The sequence below is a fragment of the Myxocyprinus asiaticus genome, chromosome 9, assembly GCF_019703515.2.
Source record: "Myxocyprinus asiaticus isolate MX2 ecotype Aquarium Trade chromosome 9, UBuf_Myxa_2, whole genome shotgun sequence".
Taxonomy (NCBI): domain Eukaryota; kingdom Metazoa; phylum Chordata; class Actinopteri; order Cypriniformes; family Catostomidae; genus Myxocyprinus; species Myxocyprinus asiaticus.
Window position 1 is genome coordinate 48,716,313 of NC_059352.1, and position 22,916 is coordinate 48,739,228.

The 22,916-nt window shown below is 38.0% G+C and overlaps 1 protein-coding gene across 1 annotated transcript; it reads right to left on the minus strand.

Annotated features, from left to right (window-relative positions):
* Positions 1-3,737: 3,737 nt before the first annotated feature.
* Positions 3,738-21,744, minus strand: LOC127445897 (DNA repair and recombination protein RAD54-like). Its single transcript, XM_051706371.1, has 18 exons — positions 21,462-21,744; positions 21,260-21,340; positions 18,118-18,222; positions 17,842-17,902; positions 17,565-17,700; positions 17,409-17,478; positions 14,521-14,809; positions 11,437-11,561; positions 11,078-11,228; positions 10,609-10,735; positions 10,447-10,521; positions 10,097-10,227; positions 9,804-9,914; positions 8,436-8,559; positions 8,243-8,321; positions 7,984-8,163; positions 6,730-6,893; positions 3,738-6,444 (listed from the first exon to the last, which is right to left on the minus strand). The coding sequence occupies exons 1-18, from the start codon at positions 21,462-21,464 to the stop codon at positions 6,243-6,245; spliced, it is 2,214 nt and encodes a 737-aa protein (XP_051562331.1). The 5' UTR covers positions 21,465-21,744; the 3' UTR covers positions 3,738-6,242.
* Between the last annotated feature and the right edge of the window lie 1,172 nt (positions 21,745-22,916).

Here is a 22,916-nt window from a genome sequence, read left to right on the forward strand (position 1 = left end):
TCTATTTAAATTAATGGGAGAAATTGGAACGCCCAACCAAGAAGCTCTGCACGCCCCAACGTTCCACAGACATCAACTGTCAATCATCTCCAAAACGCGCATGCGCATTAGCTATACAAGCTGGGAAAATTGCGTTTATTCTCGTAATCTGAAGTAAAGAAGCACAATTTATGGCACCAGCATTGTCAGATTTTACTGCTGATTTGAAATATGTTATTTTATCATAATCTTGACCCACCGTTTTTGAGATTTTGGTGTACCCCCATTCAAGTAGATAGAAGCTGCACTGTCATGACTGGAAATAGTCTCCCAAAAGCGTTCCAAAGATGGCCGACAGTGGACTGACTTGCAAGAAAGACTTTGCTGTAACCCAGAATTTTGCATTTTTATATATATATATATATATATATATATATATATATATATATATAAGGAGGGATAGGTTGAAATAAATTTTTGTAGTAATCGACATTATGCCACAGATTCTGTCGATTGAGCTTAACTTGTATTGATCCCGGAATATTCCTTTAATGCCAATTTTAGGAATCTCCACCTCTGCTATTTGGGCATCAATATGGAGAGATTTGGATCAGACATGGCACTGCAGATCAAAGGTACAGTATGATGTTCTTGTAATCACTACTGAAGTTTTGTACATATGATGTAAATACTGATAAAAAAAAATGCAACTAAGTATATAATCATGCATAGTAAGTAGGGATGCACCGATATGAAAATATTTGGCCGATACCAATATTTTGCCACTTATTTTGTCATCAGATCACTGTTTTACTTAGGAATGCTTAAAAAAATGTACATAGAACAGTGAAAAAGCTTTTGTACCTCTAACAATAAATAATTTCCATTGAATATGGACTAGATCTGGTAAAAACATAACAGGACAAACTGTTGTGAAGTCAAAGTCTGCTGGTTTCAAAGCGTTTTGGATGATTTCCCTCACCATGTAGCCTATGCTTTCACAACCGTCATGTCCGTTTATGGCATTTTTTCCCACATTATCATGAGAACGAGAAATAATAAAAATGTTATATCACATGTTCTTAGGAGTGCCAACCCTTCTACATATTGGGTGATTAGTCTTTCTGGATTGTGCATTAAAATTCACAGAGTTTTTACAAAGTGTTACTAATTAATTATAAACCATCTGTTTTTTCATATCAGCGTTTTTATGCTTATTACCGATCTGCCGTTGGTTTTAATTTGGTTAATAATTGGCCGATAATTAAACAGCAACTGATACATCGGTGCATCCCTAATAGGAAGGATAGGATAACTTTTTAAGGTCAAAGGTCATGCATCCAATCTATGGTATTTTGGCTCATCATCAGTCACTTGGTAATATAGCTAATTATACTAATGTAATATTTGGCCCAGTGTTTGTTCAGTGTTTTAGGCTGGTAAATCACACTTTTAGGTGTTTTCTTCAACTTCGGGCACTTTTTGCAAATTTTTCACTCTCTCAGTAGTTTATTTAATTTGTCTACAAACAATGTCCAACAGTTTATGTACAATACTTGCATCAAAGGAGATTTATGTAATTTTTTCTGAAGGTCATAAAAATTCCCACCACGGTTTCATTTCCAGCACGTCTCAAATTCTCAAAAAGACACCACTGTGTCTTATATCCTGCCTTCATGTTTGTGCCTTCGCAAACTACATCTTTACAGTGACTAAGTACACATTGACTTCTAACCATGATATTTGAAATGATTTTTAATGATGGTCATAAATCATTAATAATGACAATTTGCACCCAAGTGTAAAAAAATATTTTCCCATACCACATCCCCACTCTTCTACACTTACTGCATATACTCCTCTGCAAGTAGTATACATGACTATTATGCTATTATAATCATTATGTTTGACCTACAGTTTATTAATAATAGCTGTGTTGTGTGTGTGTGTGTGTGTGCAGGGCTCATTAAAGAGAAAGAGATGTAAGTATTGGTGGAGTCTCTCAGATAGTTGTTTGCAAACCCTGGCTAATCTCTCATGGATCTCAGTATAAGTCATGTGTGCAGTCGCACGCCCCTGATCTTGGTGCTGAGCACATGTCAGACACTTCAGAACCTGTCACTGGAGATCTGCCCCAATCTGGACAGAAACGCATGGAGGCAGCAGTCGCATTTCACAGCAAGCTTGAAGCTTGTTCAGATGTTTTACTGTATGGTTACTATGTTTTCATCAATATAGTGATGTCAATTTAGATGGATATTTTCATCCTGAACATTAAGGGCTAGATTCAAAATTCTTATTTCCTCTGATTCCTTGAGTCAAGCTAACAAAAATTATATCTCTGATTTCATTTCCGCCATATTGGATTTTCTGAAAAACATACTTTTTCTAACTCCTCTGAGGCTGTTTGTCTGATTGGCACAAAAGTTGGTATACATCATCTATGGAGCCTCCTGATAAAAAAAAATCTAAATCATTTTGATTCATGGAACCACCTTGGAGTTACAAGCCAATGAAATGTTTGGGTGTGTCCCACATTCATTTATCAACCAATATCTTCAAAACACAAAGTCCAAACTTAGCGAAACTTGGTAAACTTTGACACAGACATTTTAAGGATGCATGCCAAATTTCATCCAATTCTGCCCATAAGTGGAACTATAAAAAATAAATAAAAATATATATAACACCACAAGAAAGTTGGAACTTGGCATCTTAATCTTCTTTTTCAAGTGCTAACATATGCTAAAAATATCGATTCGATAAATCAACAAAAATGGCCACCAGCAGCCTGTGAAAATTTAGCAGCTAATAACATGCATTGTTACAAGTCGATCATTATGATATATGAGGCTGTGTACTTAATTTTATGAGAATCGGCCACAAGGTGGCGCTTGAATTAGATAATTTAGGTTTTTGTTAAAAACTCTGGAATTGTAATGGCTAGAATACAAATTGGTTTTGTTTTTGAATCTTTTAGGGCCCCCAAATCATTTGGTCATGTGGATTTTGATTTCCACTAGAAAATGTTTCTACAACTTTTTTTTTGATAAACCTACTTTTTTGATCTAGTCCTAGGCCATTAGTCTTATTCACAAAATTTACTATGTATCATTTAAAGATTATTTGAATGATGCTCCTGCGAAAAAAAAGTTCAAAAGAAAAGTAATTTTTCAAAATAAATTTGATTAATTTAATAGTTTAGGAAATATGAGCCAGTTTTCGGGTGTGGCCCATAATGACTAATTGGCCTGTTTCTTGTGAGCGTAATATTCAAACTTAAAACTTGGTACAACTGAACAACATGAAAATCTGAGGGCACATGCCAAATTTAATCAATTTATGAAACTAGGGGGCACAATAATTTAAGAATTCTTAATTGTGCAACTGTGATCAAAGACATTGAAATTTCACACCATAACAACTATATCCACGTGATATACTCTTGCAAATTTGGCTGTTTTGGTAATGGTCCCTTCACATGTGCTAAGACCTTGATAATTGCCGTTTGCAGATATACTGTATTTGACAATGATTTTATTTCTCTGTTGTTTGTGTGCTCTGCCTGGAAAAGCTCTCCATCAAATTCACTGAAGTACCAATGACAGTGGAGAGTTTTCTGACAGTGCTGAAATGGGCTCCAAAACTCAGCGGTCTTCATATCACTGGATTTCATCATGCACGTCCATTGCTTCACACATTAGCAGGTGCTCTAGCAACTGATAAGTTCCTGAATTTAGCCAGACATTTAAAGAATCTTGACTTTCATTTAATTTTTTTATTTTCAGACATAATAAACATCCCAGCTAATTTAGGGACACCTCCACATACAGTCATAAGGTTTATCCATACTTAACTTCATCATAAAGACTCCACTTAGCACGAAGCCCCTTAGAAGACAGGGCGAGAATTGTTTTGCTGAAATAGTTGTGTTCCCTCGCAATAAATTTACCATGGTTTTACTGCCGTAACCATATTTAAAAATGATATTCATAGTGAAACCATAGTAAAAATACAGGAAATTGAAAACAATGGTAATAAAAATCATAATTTTGTGGTTATTATGGTTTTACTATACAAATACCATAGTTGAACCATTTAATTTATTTTATATAAAATGCCAAAAAATGGAAATGGTTTATTGCTATAGTAATATTGTAGTAACTATAAAAAGTAAACTTTTTTACAATGCATTCACTGAGCACTTATTAGGAACACTATGGTCCTAATAAAGTGCCCGATGTGGTCTTCTGCTGTTGTAGCCCATCCACCTCAAGAAATACTCAAACCAGCCCATCTGGCACCAACAATCATGCCACGGTCCAAATCACTGATATCACATTTTTCCCCCATTCTGATGGTTGATGTGAACAGAAGCTCCTGATCTATAACTGCATGATTTTATGCACTGCACTGTTGTCACATGATTGGCTGAATAGATAATTGCATGAATAAGTACAGGTGTTCCTAATAAAGTGCTCAGTGAGTGCAGATTAACCGTTGTTAATCTTGTGGTTACTATAATAACCAAAAAATTATTATTATTATTACAATAGTTTTTGTTTTCCTGTATTACTATGGTTTCACTATGAATATCATGGTTTAATAAGTAAACAAAGTAGATTTAAATTTATTGCAAGGGCATGGAAAACTATTTCAGAAAAAATATGCAATGAAAGTCAATGGTGACTGAGACTAATGTCGTCTTTTGTGTTCCACACCAGCAATGCCATTGGAGTTTGAAATGACATGAGTATGAATAAATGACCACAGAATGTAAAAATAGTTTTCTCCCCAGTTTGGAATGCCCAATTCCCAATGCCTCTATGTCCTCGTGGTGGTGTAGTGACTCACCTCAATCCGGGTGGCGGAGGACGAATCTCAGTTGCCTCCGCATCTGAGACAGTCAACTGTGGAGACCTAGTGCGTGTGGAGACTTCACGCTATTCTTCACGGCATCCACGCACAACTCACCACGTGCCCCACCGAGAGCGAGAACCACATTATAGCGACCACGAGGAGGTTACCCCATGTGACTCTACCCTCCCTAGCAACCGGGCCAATTTGGTTGCTTAGGAGACCTGGCTGGAGTCACTCTGCACGCCCTGGATTCGAACTCGTGATTCTAGGGGTGGTAGTCAGCGTCAATACTCGCTGAGCTACCCAGGCCCCCGAATGTAAATTTTTTTAATTGTTGTGCTTCCTCCATCAGCAACAAGTGCCATAGCTATCACTGAAATGATCTCTGGACGTTGCCCTAGCAAAATCGCTAAGTTAGACCTTAGGTAATACTAGTGTTTTGCTGCAAGCCTTTTTGTCTGTTTCTATACACATCATATACACATTAAAAATGGAACTAAAATGTTTCATCTGTCCTCAATACAGCTCAAATTTAATTCTGCCAGCTGCAGCTTCAGGAGTTTGGACAGCTGTTGGAAACCTACAGGCTGGTTCAGTGACTGATGCTGGATCTGAGGTTTAATCCTCTGGATCGGGACCCAGAGGTCAAAGGTCAAGCTCTGCGAAAGCTCCTCCGTCACTGGATTAACGGATGATTGGGACTCCAGAACTACTATGGCCAACCACATCAGTGTGACGTGACAAGAGACTCATTACAAACTGTGAGTGGCTACTTTAGCACAGTCTGAACAACATACTTTAATTCTGTCATTATTTACTCATCCTAATGTTACTCCAATCTCGTATGACTCGTACGAACTTTCTTTCTTCAGTGAAACATAGAAGGTGAGTTTGTTGTAAAGTCTTCACAAGATTTATTTGCCATGTAATATAAGTGAATCGTGGCTCTGGTCTGACATGCTCCAAAAAGGAAAATTCTGTTAATTTCTGATCCAAACCCGTATGCTGCATTATAGTTTTATTTTCATGCATGGAACACAAACGCAACGCTTCTCCATATGACATAGTGACCATGACTGTCAAACTATGAAAAGGGGGGAAATAAAAAAATCTAAATAATCATCTATTCACAGACAAATGTGATTTCACATACACACACATCTTCGAAAATGACTTTTGTGTAAATTGTATAGAAGCATACACACTTTGGGTACAGTTATTTTTAATGACGCTGATAGGAATAGTTGAATTTGTTATAAAAATTACAAAATGAATATAACACAAACAAATACTCCAACTCTGTGTACTCAAGTGCTTCTGATGTGACCCAACGAAGAACAGTAGAGAAGTTTCTTTACATGCTCAAGTTCTAGAAGATCTCTGACTGCTTCCAGATCAGACGCTCAGATGACTCCTTTCTGGTCCTCGTGTGACCGCTGGTGAAAGACAAACGAGACGGCTGCGTCCCAGGATGCCTGCAGCATAGGGTCTCTCAGTCCTCTCTTATCTGAACAGTGCTGCCAGTTGGACAGATCGCTGGTGCAGTCGGAGTCTTCTGGAGGAAGACGCACCTGTCGACCGTTTACACAGCGCCTGCAGCGGAACCTGACCAAAAACAAAACACTGAGGAGTTACACCACTTAAATGTGAAACACTGGTGACTAGGAACTAATCTTTCATGTCAACAGCAATTACACTCAAAGTCAATGTGAAATGCAGTTCACAACCCATTTTACTTTTATAAATCACAGGATAGTCAGCAAGAAAACACATTTATAAATGCGTACCTCTTAGGAACAGCCCTTATGTCGGAAGCACGCCAATGATGCCTTAAAATGCTGTCTAGGTTTTGGAACAGAACAAATGTTACTACATTGTTGGTGTTTTTACCTGTCGTGTGTGTCGCTGATCGTATCCTCATTGAGTGAGAAGAGCTCTCGTAGCTCTCCAAGAGAGAAATGTCTTTCCACGTCCTGTTCCTCATCTACAACACAGCTGCTCAAGGCTTTCTTATGAGCCTGTCTCTGCAAGATCTTTTCCTCAATGGTCCCCGTCTGAACGAGGAAAAAAAAAAAAAAAAAAAAAAAAACACACACTTGCAATGGGCTACAGTTCACATTTGAATTAGCAGACATGACAGTGATTATCCTTGTTCAAAAAATTAACTTTCCATAACCTCATACGAACCCGCGTACACATGCGAGGACGCTGTATTTTGGCTTCGCTATATGCAACGCATAATTTAAACCAACTGATCTCAGTTCAGAAGTACAACATGATGTCGATCACAGTGGAGTTTGTCTTTGGAAGAAATGCCAACAAAATTACATATGGTCTCTAGTTTAATCCGATATGCCATTTTTTAAAATTTAGCGATTTATCGCGAAACACCACATTGCTAAACACAATGTACGCTAATGTGTACTTCAGCACATTTTTTTCTTAGAAATCCTTTATTTACGGTGCATTATCACACTGGGAATCAGTGGGTGCATCCAAAAGCTGAAAAATGTGTCTTTCAGAGGCTTTATATGGAGTTAGGATGAAAATAAGGTGCATTTTGAACTGTTCTGAGATCAGTGCACACAGACAGCACACTGGAGGTTAAGTCATTCACTAATAAGGGAGCAAGGGAGCATCCTATAGCTCTCTATGCAGTTAAGTGCATTCACTCCTAAAATCTGATCAAAAGTTCAGTTTCAGGCTGCAGATGATGTTTGGATCACTCAACATGTTTGACAGACATGAGACAATGATAATCAGTACATAGATTCAGAATTTATTATGCAGTGATTGGATGATGCTGGACATTACTTTGAATCAGAATTAATTATGCTAATTTCTGATATAATGTCTATAATGTCTCAAAAACATGAATAATCAACACTCCTGGAAACATTCTGACTTTCTATTGCTTAGTGTTATTTAAAATTTCACAACTCAGTCCCGCTGTCCACATACTATGTAAAAGGAAAACTATTCCCTCTAGACAATTTTTTTTTTCTTTGCATGTTTATTAGGTGCTACTAGTTACAAATCAAAAAGGGAAATGGAAAATGCAAACAACAGTCATGATTGGGTCTCAGGAGGTTAAAGGGATCATGACCCCTTTAAAATGCTGAAGAAACATCTTTTGCAACTCACCGACAGCAGTCTGTAGATGTAGCAGGTTTTCTTCTGTCCATCTCTCCACACTCTGGCCATCGCCTGCTCGTCATTGGCTGGATTCCAGTCAGGGTCAAACATCACCAAACGATTTGCACCAATCAGATTAAGGCCACAACCTCCAGCCTTACTACTGAGCATGAATATGAACTCTGGATTCTGTAAGGCAGAAATGTAAATGTTTGTTTTACCAAATGACACAGGATGAACACACAACTTGAGTGGTAAATACTCTTACAGAGGGGCTGTTGAATCTCTCCACAATCTTGGCTCTCTTCTTGATGGACATTGTTCCATCGAGTCTCACGTAAAGGTATCTGTTTATGAAGGACATTAAGACTGATAATTTAAAACAGAATTTAAGATCAAAACCTTCATTACATACTATAAAAAGACAATACAGATGTTGGATTTTTAGTTCAAACTCTCACCTCCGGGTCCGACATAGCTTTTCAAAAAGATCTAAAGTCTGTGTGTAGTTAGAGACCAGAACCACTTTGTCACTTGTTGTGCTCCTGGTCATCGCTAGGATATAGTCCAGTACCAGCATTTTCCCTGAAATAAGACACAGCTTGTTATACTTAACATATTTAATCAAGGTCAGAAATTATTGGGGGTTCGGGGCTAAAAATGCAGCTGAAAATGGCAAGAATGCAGGAGAAATTTAAAATGTGGAGGTGAAAATGCCCCTGTATGAATTTAGCAATATTTTAATATTTCATTACATTCTATTTTAGGCCTATGTAGTTACAGATTTAGCATAAAATTGGGTTTTGTTGCCCTGCAGACACCATTAAGATCTGAAGCTGTTATTTTTTAGTCTCCCAGTCAAATGTGGTTCTGTGTGTAGATAAGACCAAACGTTTCTAATAAAAAATTAAACAACACTGAATATAGAGAAAACAATCCAACAACTCCAGAACCTGAAATGGCAATGAAATCTAAGGGTGAAAAATCCACACTTGAATCAAGCTAAAATGGACTAACTTGTTACCGAAACCTCTGAAAACGATGTGGCCTCTCATTGAAGACATTATGGAGCACAGTCTGATGTGGACATTATTGTACAGACATAATAGGCCCCATCGTGCAGCTCAACCTCTGGCTTCAGCGGGCCCCGTGGTGCAGCTCCACCTCTGGCCTCAGTGGGCTCCAAGGTGCAGCTCCACCTCTGGCCTCAGTGGGCCCCATGGTGCAGCTCCACCTCTGGCCTCAGTGGGCCCCATGGTGCAGCTCCACCTCTGGCCTCAGTGGGCCCCATGGTGCAGCTCCACCTCTGGCCTCAGTGGGCCCCATGGTGCAGCTCCACCTCTGGCCTCAGTGGGCCCCATGGTGCAGCTCTAACTCTGTGCTCAATGGGCCCCATGGTGCAGCTCCACCTCTGGCATCAGTGAGCCCATGGTGCAGCTCCACCTCTGTCCTCAGTGGGCCCCATGGTGCAGCTCCACTTCTGGGCTCAATGAGCCCCAGCCCATTTAAAATGTAGCTTTGTTGTTCTAGTTTCTTTGTTACTTTAAAGACTTTGTATTTGATGTTGATCTATTTTTGTTAGTAACATTCATACTTTTTCAGATTTAAAATTTACTTCAATTAATTGTTTAAACTGAAGTATTTGACAAAAATGAACAATAAGCTGTGTGCTTTTATATGGTTAAGAATATTATGTGCTGAATGTACAAAGAAATGCACTAAATATGAGCTCCTGGGAACAAATACTTTCTATTAAATGAATTTCACCCTAATTAACAATAGTAGAAACAAGACCGTAAACACAAGCAAACGCATAACTTAGAGCTTACCAGAGAGTTGTGGTTCCACTGCTTTAGTTGAATAATTTTGGGGGAAGAGATCCACTGCTCCATCAAAACCCTCCTCTCCTGCCAAACACTTCTCATAAATCAAAGCAGGATCTAAGAGGAAGACAACAAAACAGACTTTCATTTATTAAAGGAGAGCATGACAAGTTTTCATATAACAACTTGTAACTCACATGCAGTGAAGCTGTTCTAAGTGTGTCTGTATGTGCAAGTTTTAATTTTTGGAACTCTCTACACTGATGTAAAGGTCAAATGTAAAGCGTTCAAATGCTCACGGTTGCAGAGTTTCTTCAGTGATGTGATGGAGGACAGAGAGGACACACTGATATTTCCAGAGTGCAGACTCTCAACAGGTTTGGCCTGTTTCAGGAATAACTTATACAACTCTTTCTGCAGAGGAGTCAATCTGACAGACAAAAACACACACAAAATATTCATTAAACCTTCCAATGCAGAACAATGATCACAGACACACTTATATAAAACAAAATGAAACAAAAATAATGAATTAAACTAAACTGTGACAGCACACAGAGGACATGAACTACATAAATACAAAGACAAATAAAACACTTTAAGATCTACGTGCTATTTCAGAAACAAGAGCATCGTTTCAGTCGCTTACCGGCAGCAGACAACTTGTTCAATCTTCACAGGCAGATACTTGGAAAGAATGTCTGACGTTCGCCGAATCAAACACCTTAACAATACAAACACATAGTTTATATGATCTGTAGGGGGTGATACAGATAGGTGTCTTTTATGGACAGGTTTCACCAGCACTCACCTGTTAACAATGCTGATGAGTTCTCGAAGTTTCTCCTCTCCGACAGCTCGGTCTTTATCGCTGGCATCAGCGTCACGACCTTTAAGGATTGGAATCTCGAACCGTTTCTTAAACTCTTGAGCTGTGCCTGGGAGAAGTGATGCATTTAATTGGTTTTCAAAAGAAAGAAAATCACGAAAGGTCACGCAAGATTGAAATGTTCTCAAATCATGCTGTTTTTCATCAGGTTTTGTTAATGCTATTATAAAAAAAAAAAGAGCATGCATACCTAATACTAAGAAATGTTCAAATTCATCTGAATTTTTCAATTCAAAATTTTACACAATATTATGCTGATAATATCATTTTAATTGAGAAAAAATAAAAAACGTGAATTTTTTTTTTTTTTTTCCAAAATAGACAAACTTTCACAAGACTTTTGGTCCCCACTGTATGTCGATTTCAATCCAGTTCTCTACAAGTCTCTTACCGAGAATACCAGAATTTACAAAGTGCACCAGACTGAAATACTCCAGTAAATCGTTCTGTATGGGAGTTCCCGATATCAGCACTCTTCTCTGAGCATTCATCGAATTCAGCGCCTGATACGTCTGATTGTCGGAGTTTTTCAGCCTGTGACCCTAAAACAAATAACACAGATACTTCACTGCAAACATTACACAGCATTTAACTTCTTAATAAGGACATTTAAAAATGAATTTAATTGAGATTGCACTCACAAAGAGTCATTACTAGGCAATAAAATATTTAGAAAATTCATATTCACTATAGAGATTTCCATGACTTTTGGGAACCGTGATATTATCAATTATTTTCTAAATAGGTTACCTCGTCACAAATAACCAGTCCAACTTTGCCTCTGTGCAGGACTTCCGCATGCAGACGGAATGTTTCATAGGATATGATCAGGATTGGAGTCGGCACCCTCAAGCCGTGTTGGGAGATGAAGTTTTCTGAAAGAATAGATGCAGTTATACAGTATAAACATGTCGTGACTCTGGCTAACAGTCATTTGGCAGTAAAACATATGAGGAAGGCTGATCGATGGTTTTTCAATGGTCCAAACTAGGGCTGCTCGATTATGGCAAAAATCATAATCACAATTATTTTGGTCAATATTGAGATCATGATTATTTAACAAGATTACTCATTGACTTTGGAAACATCATGCGTTTATTGAACTTTTATCAGTGGATTTCCTTGAACTTGAAATGTAAACTGCACTGGGTAGGGGAGGAGGCTATTGTCATATGATAATTATTTTATGTTACGTATGATAGTCAAATAAAGGAAAGCCTCCATCACCATCATTAACAGCAGGTGCACTCACACTTCTATGGAATGAGATCTACTTTTTCATCATATTATTGCTTTTTTTAACAGCAGTTTCAAGTATTCAAGGAAACATTCAGAATGAAATGCAACATAAAACTACTACTGGTCTTCACTATATGATTATAATACATTAATACTTTTAAAAGCTGCTAAAGTTACTCAGTCAAGAGCAGTGAGTGTTTTCTCATTTTCTTGTTCTGGTTGTTTGATTATTATAATGACACACTAACTTACATTTATACTTACAAGTCCGACATTTTAATACAAATCCGCTTTTTTCTCCGCTGTTTACGTTCACTTTAGACATCACTCTCTGTGTTTACATGAATACCTCACCAAGACGGGCATTTTGGCAGAATTTCAATCACAGCTTTCATGTGTCTTGGCATGCTCTCTACCAGTCTTTCACATTGCTGTTGGGTGACTTTATGCCACTCCTGGCGCAAAAATTCAAGCAGCTCGGCTTTGTTTGATGGCTTGTGTCCATCCATCTTCCTCTTGATCACATTCCAGATCTTTTCAGTGAGGTTCAGATCTGGAGATTGGGCTGGCCATGACAAGGTCTTGATCCGGTGGTCCTCCATCCACACCTTGATTGACCTGGCTGTGTGGCATGGAGCATTGTCCTGCTGGTAAAACCAATCCTCAGAGTTGGGGAACATTGTCAGAGCAGAAGGAAGCAAGTTTTCTTCCAGGATAACCTTGTACGTGGCTTGATTCATGCGTCCTTCACAAAGACGAATCTGCCTGATTCCAGCCTTGCTGAAGCACCCCCAGATCATCACCAATCCTCCACCTGGTCATCTAATGGTTAGACGGAGACCTGGAGAGGCCTTCAAGCCACAGTGTCTCACACCCACTGTGAAATTTGGTGGAGGATCGGTGATGATCTGGGAGTGCTTCAGCAAGTTTTTGCACCAGGAGTGGCATAAAGTCACCCAACAGCAATGTGAAAGACTGGTAGACAGCATCCCAAGACGCATGAATGCTGTGATTGAAAATCAGGGTTATTCCACCAAATATTGATTTCTGAACTCTTCCTAAGTTAAAACATTAGTATTGTGTTGTTTAAAAATGAATATGAACATTATTCGAGGTCTGAAAACACTGCATCTTTTTTGTTATTTTGACCAGTTGTCATTTTCTGCAAATAAATGCTCTAAATGACAATATTTTTATTTGGAATTTGGGAGAAATGTTGTCAGTACTTTATAGAATAAAACAAAAATGTTCATTTTACTCAAACACATACCTATAAATAGTAAATCCAGAGACACGGATAATTTTGCAGAGGTCTGTTATTTTTTTCCAGAGCTGTATAATGATTCACTACATCGCGAGCCATCACGTTATAATCCAGCCGCAGCAAACGCTTGCGAGTGACGAGCAGCCCCGCGCCAGAGTGTACATCAGCCAAGAATACAAAGCATACAAAGGTTATTGGCCAATGTTGATAATTCAAAAATGGCCAAATACTGGCATATTAATTCTGGCCCAACGTTGCAATAAAAATAAATACAAAGTTTATTTATAAAACATAAAAATTCCAGTAAAACTACTGTATACCAATTTATTTGAGCAGGAAAAATTCATAAAATATTAAGACTTGTTTTCAAAGAATATAACTTTGTTTATTTTTACCACACTCACGAATTGGTTTTTTTTTTCTTGTTTTAATACAAATAAAAATATTCCAGATATATTCTATGAAAACAAAGGTGTGTCAAAATTGCACACTTCTGCACTATTCTACATCATTTTATAGTGTAAGTAGTGTGAGTAGTATGCCAACACTGAAAATGCAACAAAAAGAAGTGTACTAGGAGTACACGGATGATGTACTTGAGAATGTTGGACACTTCATGCACTCAGGGCTTGTGGCTTGCCGTACATAGCAGAGGGGTGGAGTTACCTGGCTGCGTTGCTGGTCTGACAAAACAATTATAAATAATGGAGAATGGGGGGCCTGGGTAGCTCAGCGAGTATTGACGCTGACTACCACCCCTGGAGTCGCGAGTTCGAATCCAAGGTGTGCTGAGTGACTTCAGCCAGGTCTCATAAGCAACCAAATTGGCCCGGTTGCTAGGGAGGGTAGAGTCACATGAGGTAACCTCCTCGTGGTCGTGATTAGTGGTTCTCGCCCTCAATGGGGTGTGTGGCAAGTTGTGCGTGGATTACGGAGAGTATCGTGAGCCTCCACATGCTGCGAGTCTCCGCGGTGTCATGCACAACGAGTCACGTGATAAGATGCGTGGATTGACGGTCTCAGAAGCGGAGGCAACTGAGACTTGTCCTCCGCCACCCGGATTGAGGCGAGTAACCACGCCACCACGAGGACCTACTAAGTAGTGGGAATTGGGCATACCAAATTGGGAGAAAAGGGGATAAAAATAAAAATAATGGAGAATGTAGCAACTAGCGAAACTTCTATCAAGACAGGAACTTAAAACGGTGTGAATATGTACGTTGTTTGTGATACAAGTGTTGAACTGAGCTTTAAAATACTGATGAAGATGATTTTTGCAGTGAATATATTGGTCTACAACTACTGATGTACTACATGAACTACTTCAATACCAAGTTTACGGTCTATTTCCTCCTTGGAGCCACCGTCGATAGCAACAGGTTGTACGCGTCCACCGAGCCACTTGCCCACTTCATTGTACCAGTTCCGCACAAGGCTGGAGGGAGACACCACGATGGCCTTGTCGATCTCAGGTTTGAAATCAGGACTCTGTCTCAGTAAAGTCCACATGAGAGTGATGCACTGCAGGGTCTTTCCCAGTCCCATCTCATCCGCCATAATACAGCCATACGAGTTAGCGATCCGCCTGCCTGTCACACAGTCCCACAGGAACTTCACACCCTACACAAGAATGTAAGAAAGTCATTAATACACTTATACAAATCAATTCAAGTAGTGATTATCAAAAAGTGACCATTTTAATTAGATATAGGGCAGTTGAAGCATAACATGTCAGACTTTATTAAATCAAAATCTTAATATTTTAGGTTAAAATGTAAAAGAAAGTGTAGGGGACAGTGTTTCCTGCCCCACTGTTCAGCAGTGGTGCTCCGTCGCTACCGAATCTCTAGTGCCACGACAAAAGAAATTATAATTCAGTCATCGTGAGCATACAGCCTGAATTCAATGTGAAGAGTGTGTATGAATGTGAATGAATGTTGCATTTATATAGTGTTTTTTCAGACACTACACTCAAAGCACTTTACACAGTGAACAGGAGAATCTCCTCAACCAGTGTGCAGCATCCACCTGGATGATGCGACGGCAGCTATAGTGCGCCAGAACGCCCACCACACACTAGCTAATGGTGGAGAGGAGAGAGTGGAGTGATAGAGCCAGTTAATGGATGGGGATTATTAGGAAGCCATGATTGATAAGGGCCAATGGGGGGAATTTGGCCAGGACACCAGGGTTATACCCCTACTCTTTTCGAGAAGTGTCCTGGGATTTTTAATGACCACAGAGAGTCAGAACCTCGGTTTAACATCTCATCCAAAAGACGGTGCCTTTTTTCAGTATAGTGTCCCCGTCACTATACTGGGGCATTAGGACCCACACAGACTGCGGGATAAGCACCCCCTGCTGGCCTTCCTAACACCTCTTCCAGCAGCATCCTTAGTTTTTCCCCAGGTCTCCCATCCAGGCACTGGCTGGGCTCAACCCTGCTTAGCTTCATTGGGCAACCGGTCTTGAGCTACAGGGTGATATGGCTGCTGGTGTACTGCAAAATAATGGCAAAATTACGTCTTTCTTTCTCAGAAACATAAAGCATGAATAATTTCGTTAAAATCATGGACAAATGACTCTTATGAGCCGGTTCTTTTAACGTATTACTACAAACAACTCACTAACTTGCGAGTTGTTGCTTTGAATCAGGATTCGTCGGACAAATAACTCTTATGAGCCAGTTCTTTTAATGAATCGCTCCAAACGACTTACTAAACTGAATTGTCGCTTTGAATCAGAATTCATCAGACAAATTACTCTTATTAGCTGGTTCTTTGATGCATTACTCCAAACGACTCACTAACTTGAGTTGTCGCTTTGAATCAGGATTCGTCTGACAATTGATTCTTATAAGCCGGTTCCTTCAATGTATTGTTCCAAAGGAATAACTAACTAGCAAGTTGTAGCTTTGAATCAGGATTCATTGGGCAAATGACTCTTATGAGCCAGTTCTTTTAATGAATCGCTCCAAACGACTTCCTAACTTACAAGTTATCGCAATGAATCAGGATTCATCAGACAAATTACTCCTATGAGCCGGTTTTTTAAATGAATCACTCCAAACAACTCACTAACTTGTGGATTATCGCTTTGAATCAGGATTCATTGGACAAATGACTCTTATGAGCGGTTCCTTTAAAGTATTGCTCCAAACGACACACTAACTTGCGAGTTGTCGCTTTGAATCAGGATTCGACGGACAAATGACTCTTATGAGCCAGTTCTTTTAATGAATCGCTCCAAACGACTCACTAACTTGCGAATTGTCGCTTTGAATCAGAATTCGTCAGACAAATGACTCTTATTAGCTGGTTCTTTTGATGCATTACTCCAAACGACTCACTAACTTGTGAGCTGTCGCTTTGAATCAGGATTCATCTGACAATTGATTCTTATGAGCTGGTTCCTTTAATGTATTTTTCCAAACGACTTACTAACTTGCGAGTTGTCGCTTTGAATCAGGATTCATTGGGCAAATGACTCTCATGAACCGGTTCTTTTAATGAATCACTCCAAACTACTCACTAACTTGCGAGTTGTCTCTGAATAAGGATTCGTCGGACAAATGATTCTTATGAGCCAGTTCTTTTGATGTATTGCTCCAAACGACTCACTAACTTGCAAGTTGTCTCTTTGAATAAGGATTCGTTGGACAAATGACTCTTATGAGCTGGTTCTTTTGATGTATTGCTGTATTACTTTTTGCATAATTTTAAATGGTCTTGCAGTGTGACAAATTAATTTCTTAAAGTACAAATAATTCATATAAACACTAAATTAATATGGCCATAAAATTTGCATGCATAATTATAAAATAATTAGCAAAATGCTGTTTAAAATAGTTTTAGATGGAGTTTTGCATGTCACAGCACAAGACATGTGAATTTCCCAGGAGTATTTAATGTAACCTACCCACCCATCTACTAATAAATTGGATTATTTTTTGGCCATTTTCTGGGACGATGACTCCACTGATTTGGCCAAATAACAGAAGGATTAGTTTCCGTTTTTATCTTGTCAATGGATAATATATTGTTCTTATTTTTTTGCTGAATTTTTTAATAATTTTTGTGTAAAATAAGCGGTCATTTCAGCAACTATCTGTGCATCTCATCTGCCGTAATTTTATTTTATTATCTATATTTCACTTTTGCCATTGAACCAGCCATATCGGATGACCATTATTCACTATCTCTCTGTAGTAAGATCATACTTCTCTTTGATGGGGGCGAAGCACTTTACTGAGTACTGGATCCACAACCACATGCACTGGTAACTTCTCCCTGCAAACGAGTCAAAAACAAAGTCATTCATGTTATTGTTGAGTGGCTAGAGAAATATAAATGATTATCATCAGAATGTCACCGACTTCTCTGCTTTGATGAGCTCATGAGCGCTGATAGCAGGCGGTTCGTACAGAACCAGAGCTCCATCTTCAAATGGGTCATGAAGGGCTTTCCTCACACCGGCCCGCCTCAATCCCAGAGCCCGCAGACCCAATGAGCCTAAACACAAACAACACAAGCATCTATATAATTACACACTGGATTTATCACACGAAGTACAGAGTGAGTCATTCTTAAATCAGCATATGAGGAAAGCCAGTTAATAAGACCATTATAATACACAAGAAGTTCAGTGTTTACCTGTATAATTTGGGATGGGAATCTTGAATGGCTTTGATAAGATCTTGCGAATGAAGGCTTCCTGTACGAGAGACACTTAATCAATCAGTCAACAATCAAAATCAACCTGGTTCCATTCTGACATGTAACACCCACTTTTCATGATCTAATTAATTCCCGATGGATAAAATCATGTCTTGCTCTACATACTGTTTCATTCCAAAATACATTACATTATGGAAGTAAATTACAAACAGCATTTCACATAGAGTGTTTATGTTTTTTAAAACAACTCACATGTTCGTTGCCATCCACACACACGGGTCTGTTGGTGAGTTGTGTCAGGGGTTTCCTGTAAGGAGAGATGTAGTTTTCTCGACAGTCTCTCTTCCTGTCTGATGCCTGCGGGAGTGAATACAGTCCATCACACATCATGTATTCATGATCATACATGTTCATACTTCAAAAAATTTTGATGTATAAGTTATTAAAAGTATATTTCACCCAAAAAGGAAAATCTCTCATCATTTACTCACCCTCATGCCATCCTAGATGTGTATGACTTTCTTCTGCTGAACACAAAGATTTTCAGAAGAATATTTCAGCTCTGTAGGTCCATACAGTGCAAGTGAATGGTGGCCAGAACTTTGAAGCTTCAAAAAGCACATAAAGGCAGCATAAAAGTAATACATAAGTCTCCAGTAGGATAAATCTATATCTTCAGAAGAGATATGATAGGTGTGGGTGAGAAACAGGTCAATATTTAAGTCTTTTTTTACTATATGCTCTATATTCACTCCCCTGCCCAGTAGATGGCGATATGTACGCAGAATGCAAATCGCCCAAAACAAAAATAGAATAACGTGGAGGTGAAAGTGGAGATTTATAGTAAAAAAAGAACATAAATATTGATCTGTTTCTCACCTACACCTATTAAATCACTTCTGAAGATATAGATTTAACCACTGGAGTCATACGGATTACTTTTATGCTGCCTTTATGTGCTTTTTGGAGCTTTAAAGTTTGGGTCACCATTCACTTGCATTGTATGGACCTACAGAGCTGAGATATTCTTCTAAAAATCTTTGTTTGAGTTCAGCAGAAGAAAGAAAGTCATACACATCTGGGATGGCATGAGGGTGAGTAAATGATGAGAGAATTTTCATTTGAGCTATCCCTTTAAATTGCAAAGCAAAAATTTGTGATGTGCACAAGCAGTCGAATACTCGAGTATTTGCTCTGTAATATTTATTCGAAAAGTAACAATGCAAAATGTTGCTTTGCTAGCTGTAAATACAATGAAATGCACGTTAAATCCTGAACACCCACACTAAAACTTGCTGTTATAACTAAATGCATTGGGTATTGAGAGTATGGTGTCGTCTGCCACCAGGCGCAGCAAGGTTTGTAATTACTTTGATCAAAATGATCAACATGTCATGTGCAAGCATTATCAGGTGACCACCACAATGAGAAATCATATCAAGTTCAAACACTGAACTGTCAGTATTGACTAGTCGAATGAGGAAAGACAGCAGTCCATCACTGCATTCACCACTGCAGGTATGGCGTCTGTGCTGGTGTCGTGCTGAAATGTGATTCCCTAGTATACTTATGTTTAGGGGTGGGCTTTAGGAATAGGGACCAATGACTCCCCACTATGGTTAAGGTTAGGGTGGGTGTAGGGATAGGCTTTAGGGAATAGGACCAATCAGGTAGCAGGGAGTCAAAATCTGGCAGGGAGTCAAATTTCAGCACAACACCGGCAGAGCGCAGTTTCTCTGCAGCTGGCCTAATTGTTAACAGACTAAGGAGCCGACTTTCACCCGAGCATGTGGATATGCTTGTTTTCTCAATAAGAATATGACATGTGAAATAATACAAACATGATAACCATTATATGCCGAGTGTTTATGCACATTCTGTACATTAAACGTGGCAGTCTACTGTATTAGCGGCTTCTTTTTCTCCACTTTGGGTGAGCTTAAATGCTTTTGTTCTATACTTTTTTGTTTACACACATTGCTCATTAAAACATTTTCAACAAAAAACACAAGATGCTTGTTTTGAATAGAAAATGTTTTAATGATTGAAAAAAACAGTCTCTTTCTCATTAACTTAATTTAAATAAACTTTGAGCTTTTTACGAGCTCAAATATTCCACTTCAAAATTACTGAAAAATGCCCATCCCTAGCAAAAATCATGTTTAAAAAAAAAAAAAATTGAAAATAAGATTATAATAATTCGCTTTCTTCACAAATCATTCCTTTGCAAAATAAGATAAAGGTAATTACACTGGCTGCCAAAAGTTTGGAATAATGTACAGATTTTGCTGTTTCGGAAGGAAATTGGTACTTTAATTCACCAAAGTGGCATTCAACTGATCACAAAGTATAGTCAGGACATTACTGATGTAAAAAACTCTAGAAACTCGTCAGTCAATCATTGTTTTGAGGAATGAAGGCTATACAATGCTTGAAATTGAAGGTGTACACTACAGTCTTCAAAGACAAAGGACAACTGTCTCTAACAAGGACAGAAAGAGATGTGGAAGACCAGATGTACAACTAAACAAGAGGATAAGTACATCAGAGTCGCTAGTTTGAGAAATAGATGCCTCACATGTCCTCCGCTGACAGCTTCATTGAATTCTACCCGCTCAACACCAGTTTCATGTACAACAGTAAAGAGAAGACTCAGGGGTGCAGGCCTTATGGGAAGAATTGCAAAGAAAAAGCCACTTTTGAAACAGAAAATCAAAAAGAAAAGGTTAGAGTGGGCAAAGAAACACAGACATTGGACAACAGATAATTGGAAAAGAGTGTTATGGATCTTAACTCCATTGAGCTTTTGTGGGATCAGCTAGACTGTAAGGTGTGTGAGAAGTGCCCGACAAGACAGCCACATCTATGGCAAGTGCTACAGGAAGTGTGGGGTGAAATGTCACCTGAGTATCTGGACAAACTGACAGCTAGAATGTCAAAGATCTGCAAAGCTGTCATTGCTGCACGTGGAGGATTTTTTGATGAGAACTCTTTGAAGTAGTTTAAGAAGTTCTGAAAAAATTGTTCAAATTGTAATAGTAATTTTTCATATTATTAATGTCCTGACTATACATTGTGATTAGTTGAATGCCACTTTGGTGAATAAAAGTACCAATTTCTTTCCATAAGAGCAAAATCTGTACATTATTCCAAACTTTTGGCTGTCAGTGTATCTCAAAGGTACCTAAAGATTTCCTACTTTTATCATCCATTTTAAACTAGCCATAAATCAAATATATAAAGGCATAAAAGCGTTTTAAAAAAGACTTTTTTTTTACTAAGTGTAAAAGGTAACCATATTAGTTTGGATGGATCATAACAGCGTGAATGGACAGAAATAGACTTTAAAGATGCATCAGGTCAAATGTAATATTTACAACTATTAAAAACTCACAATGTTCTGGTCCCAGTCTTCATCATCTGAATCTGCTCCGTGTTTCCTTTTGGCCATCTGACTGGGTGCTAGACTTCTCCTCTGAAGTAATTCATAAATAAAGATAATAAATGCAAAGTTTATACAGTATATGATCAGGCACAATAACTGGATAAAGTTTTTTCTGTGTAACTACTTTTTGGAGATTAACTTTGCAACCTACCATTCTGAATCAGGAAATTAATCTGATTTAAACAAATAAACAAAAATGAATGAATGTGCATTTGTTAATCACTCTGTCAAATCCGGATTTTGTCAATCCACGCGCTTTGCGTCACGCACTACAGTCCTCGGTTTAGCGAAATTAAAACATAAAAACTGTCGTTTTAAACGATACACAGTTCTGTAATTTAACCCATCTTTTTTTTTTTTAGTTACAAATGAAAACAAAGTTACAGTTATGAAACAATAGCGGCGTACTTTACACCCTTCTATGGCGAGCGGGAAGGGACAAACTTAGCTTTATGCGTTTCAAAAATGAAGCACTGACAACGAGGAAAGGTAGCGTGAACATGTTTCTTGTATTCTAGCATTTTATATGTATATATATATATATATATATATATATATATATATATATATATATATATATATATATATATATATATATATAGTTTTAGTTTTATTACATGATATTATTTGCCAAAACTTTTTAGCACCAAAGGAAGAATATATAGATTAGAGTTGTAAAGAATATGCTTATAGCTCAGGGCTTTTGTTGTTATATGCTAAGATGATTTCAAGATTTAGCTTGGAATTTATTACATGACAAATTTATATATATATATATATATATAAAATTATATATATTTGCATTGACTTGGTTACTTTGATTACATTTCCTTAAAGGGGTCATGACATGCTTATATATATATATATATATATATATATATATATATACACATTGAGGTTCATTTATAATATTAGTAAAGTTTTTGGCAAAAAAAAAAAAAAAAAAAAAAAAAAAAAAAAACAGTCGTATACTTGTAAAACATGATAATTTCCCATCCTCATTCTGAACCCTCTATCAGAAATGCTCGGTTTTGGTGCTGCTTCTCCTTTAAGACTTGACAGTAAACGCCCACTGTTCGTCATCTCACTGCTCATCACTACTGGGCGGGGCTACGGAAGTGATTAGGTAAAGTATGTGTTGATGTGTTGTTGTGGAGGCGGTCAGATGCAAATGTCTACCAAAGTGTGACACCTCAATGTGGAGGAAGTCGAGAGCGAGTCTTTTTGGAAGCTTGGTTTCAACAAATGCTCTTTTTGCAGTGAGGAGGAAGTTTTGAGTTCTGAAATTACAGTATGTTTTTATAGTACAATGACTTCTTATATGTCAAAATATCAAGGACAATTTGATTCCTCATGACAACTTTAACATTTTTGTTAAACATTTTTTTCTCAGACACTTCTTGCTTCTAAGGTTTCTCTAGATGTATTTGTCTATACAGCTGCAAAGGGCTGAAAAAGAAAGTAATGTTAATCATTATAATGATTTAAATGGTTAATTCCCCTTGAATTGACTATTGAGCATCTTTTAGGGCCTTAATCAATTTATCAAATCGTTGAAGTCAGTTATACAAACCGGCCACCAGATGGCGCAGTAGGGTTATAAACA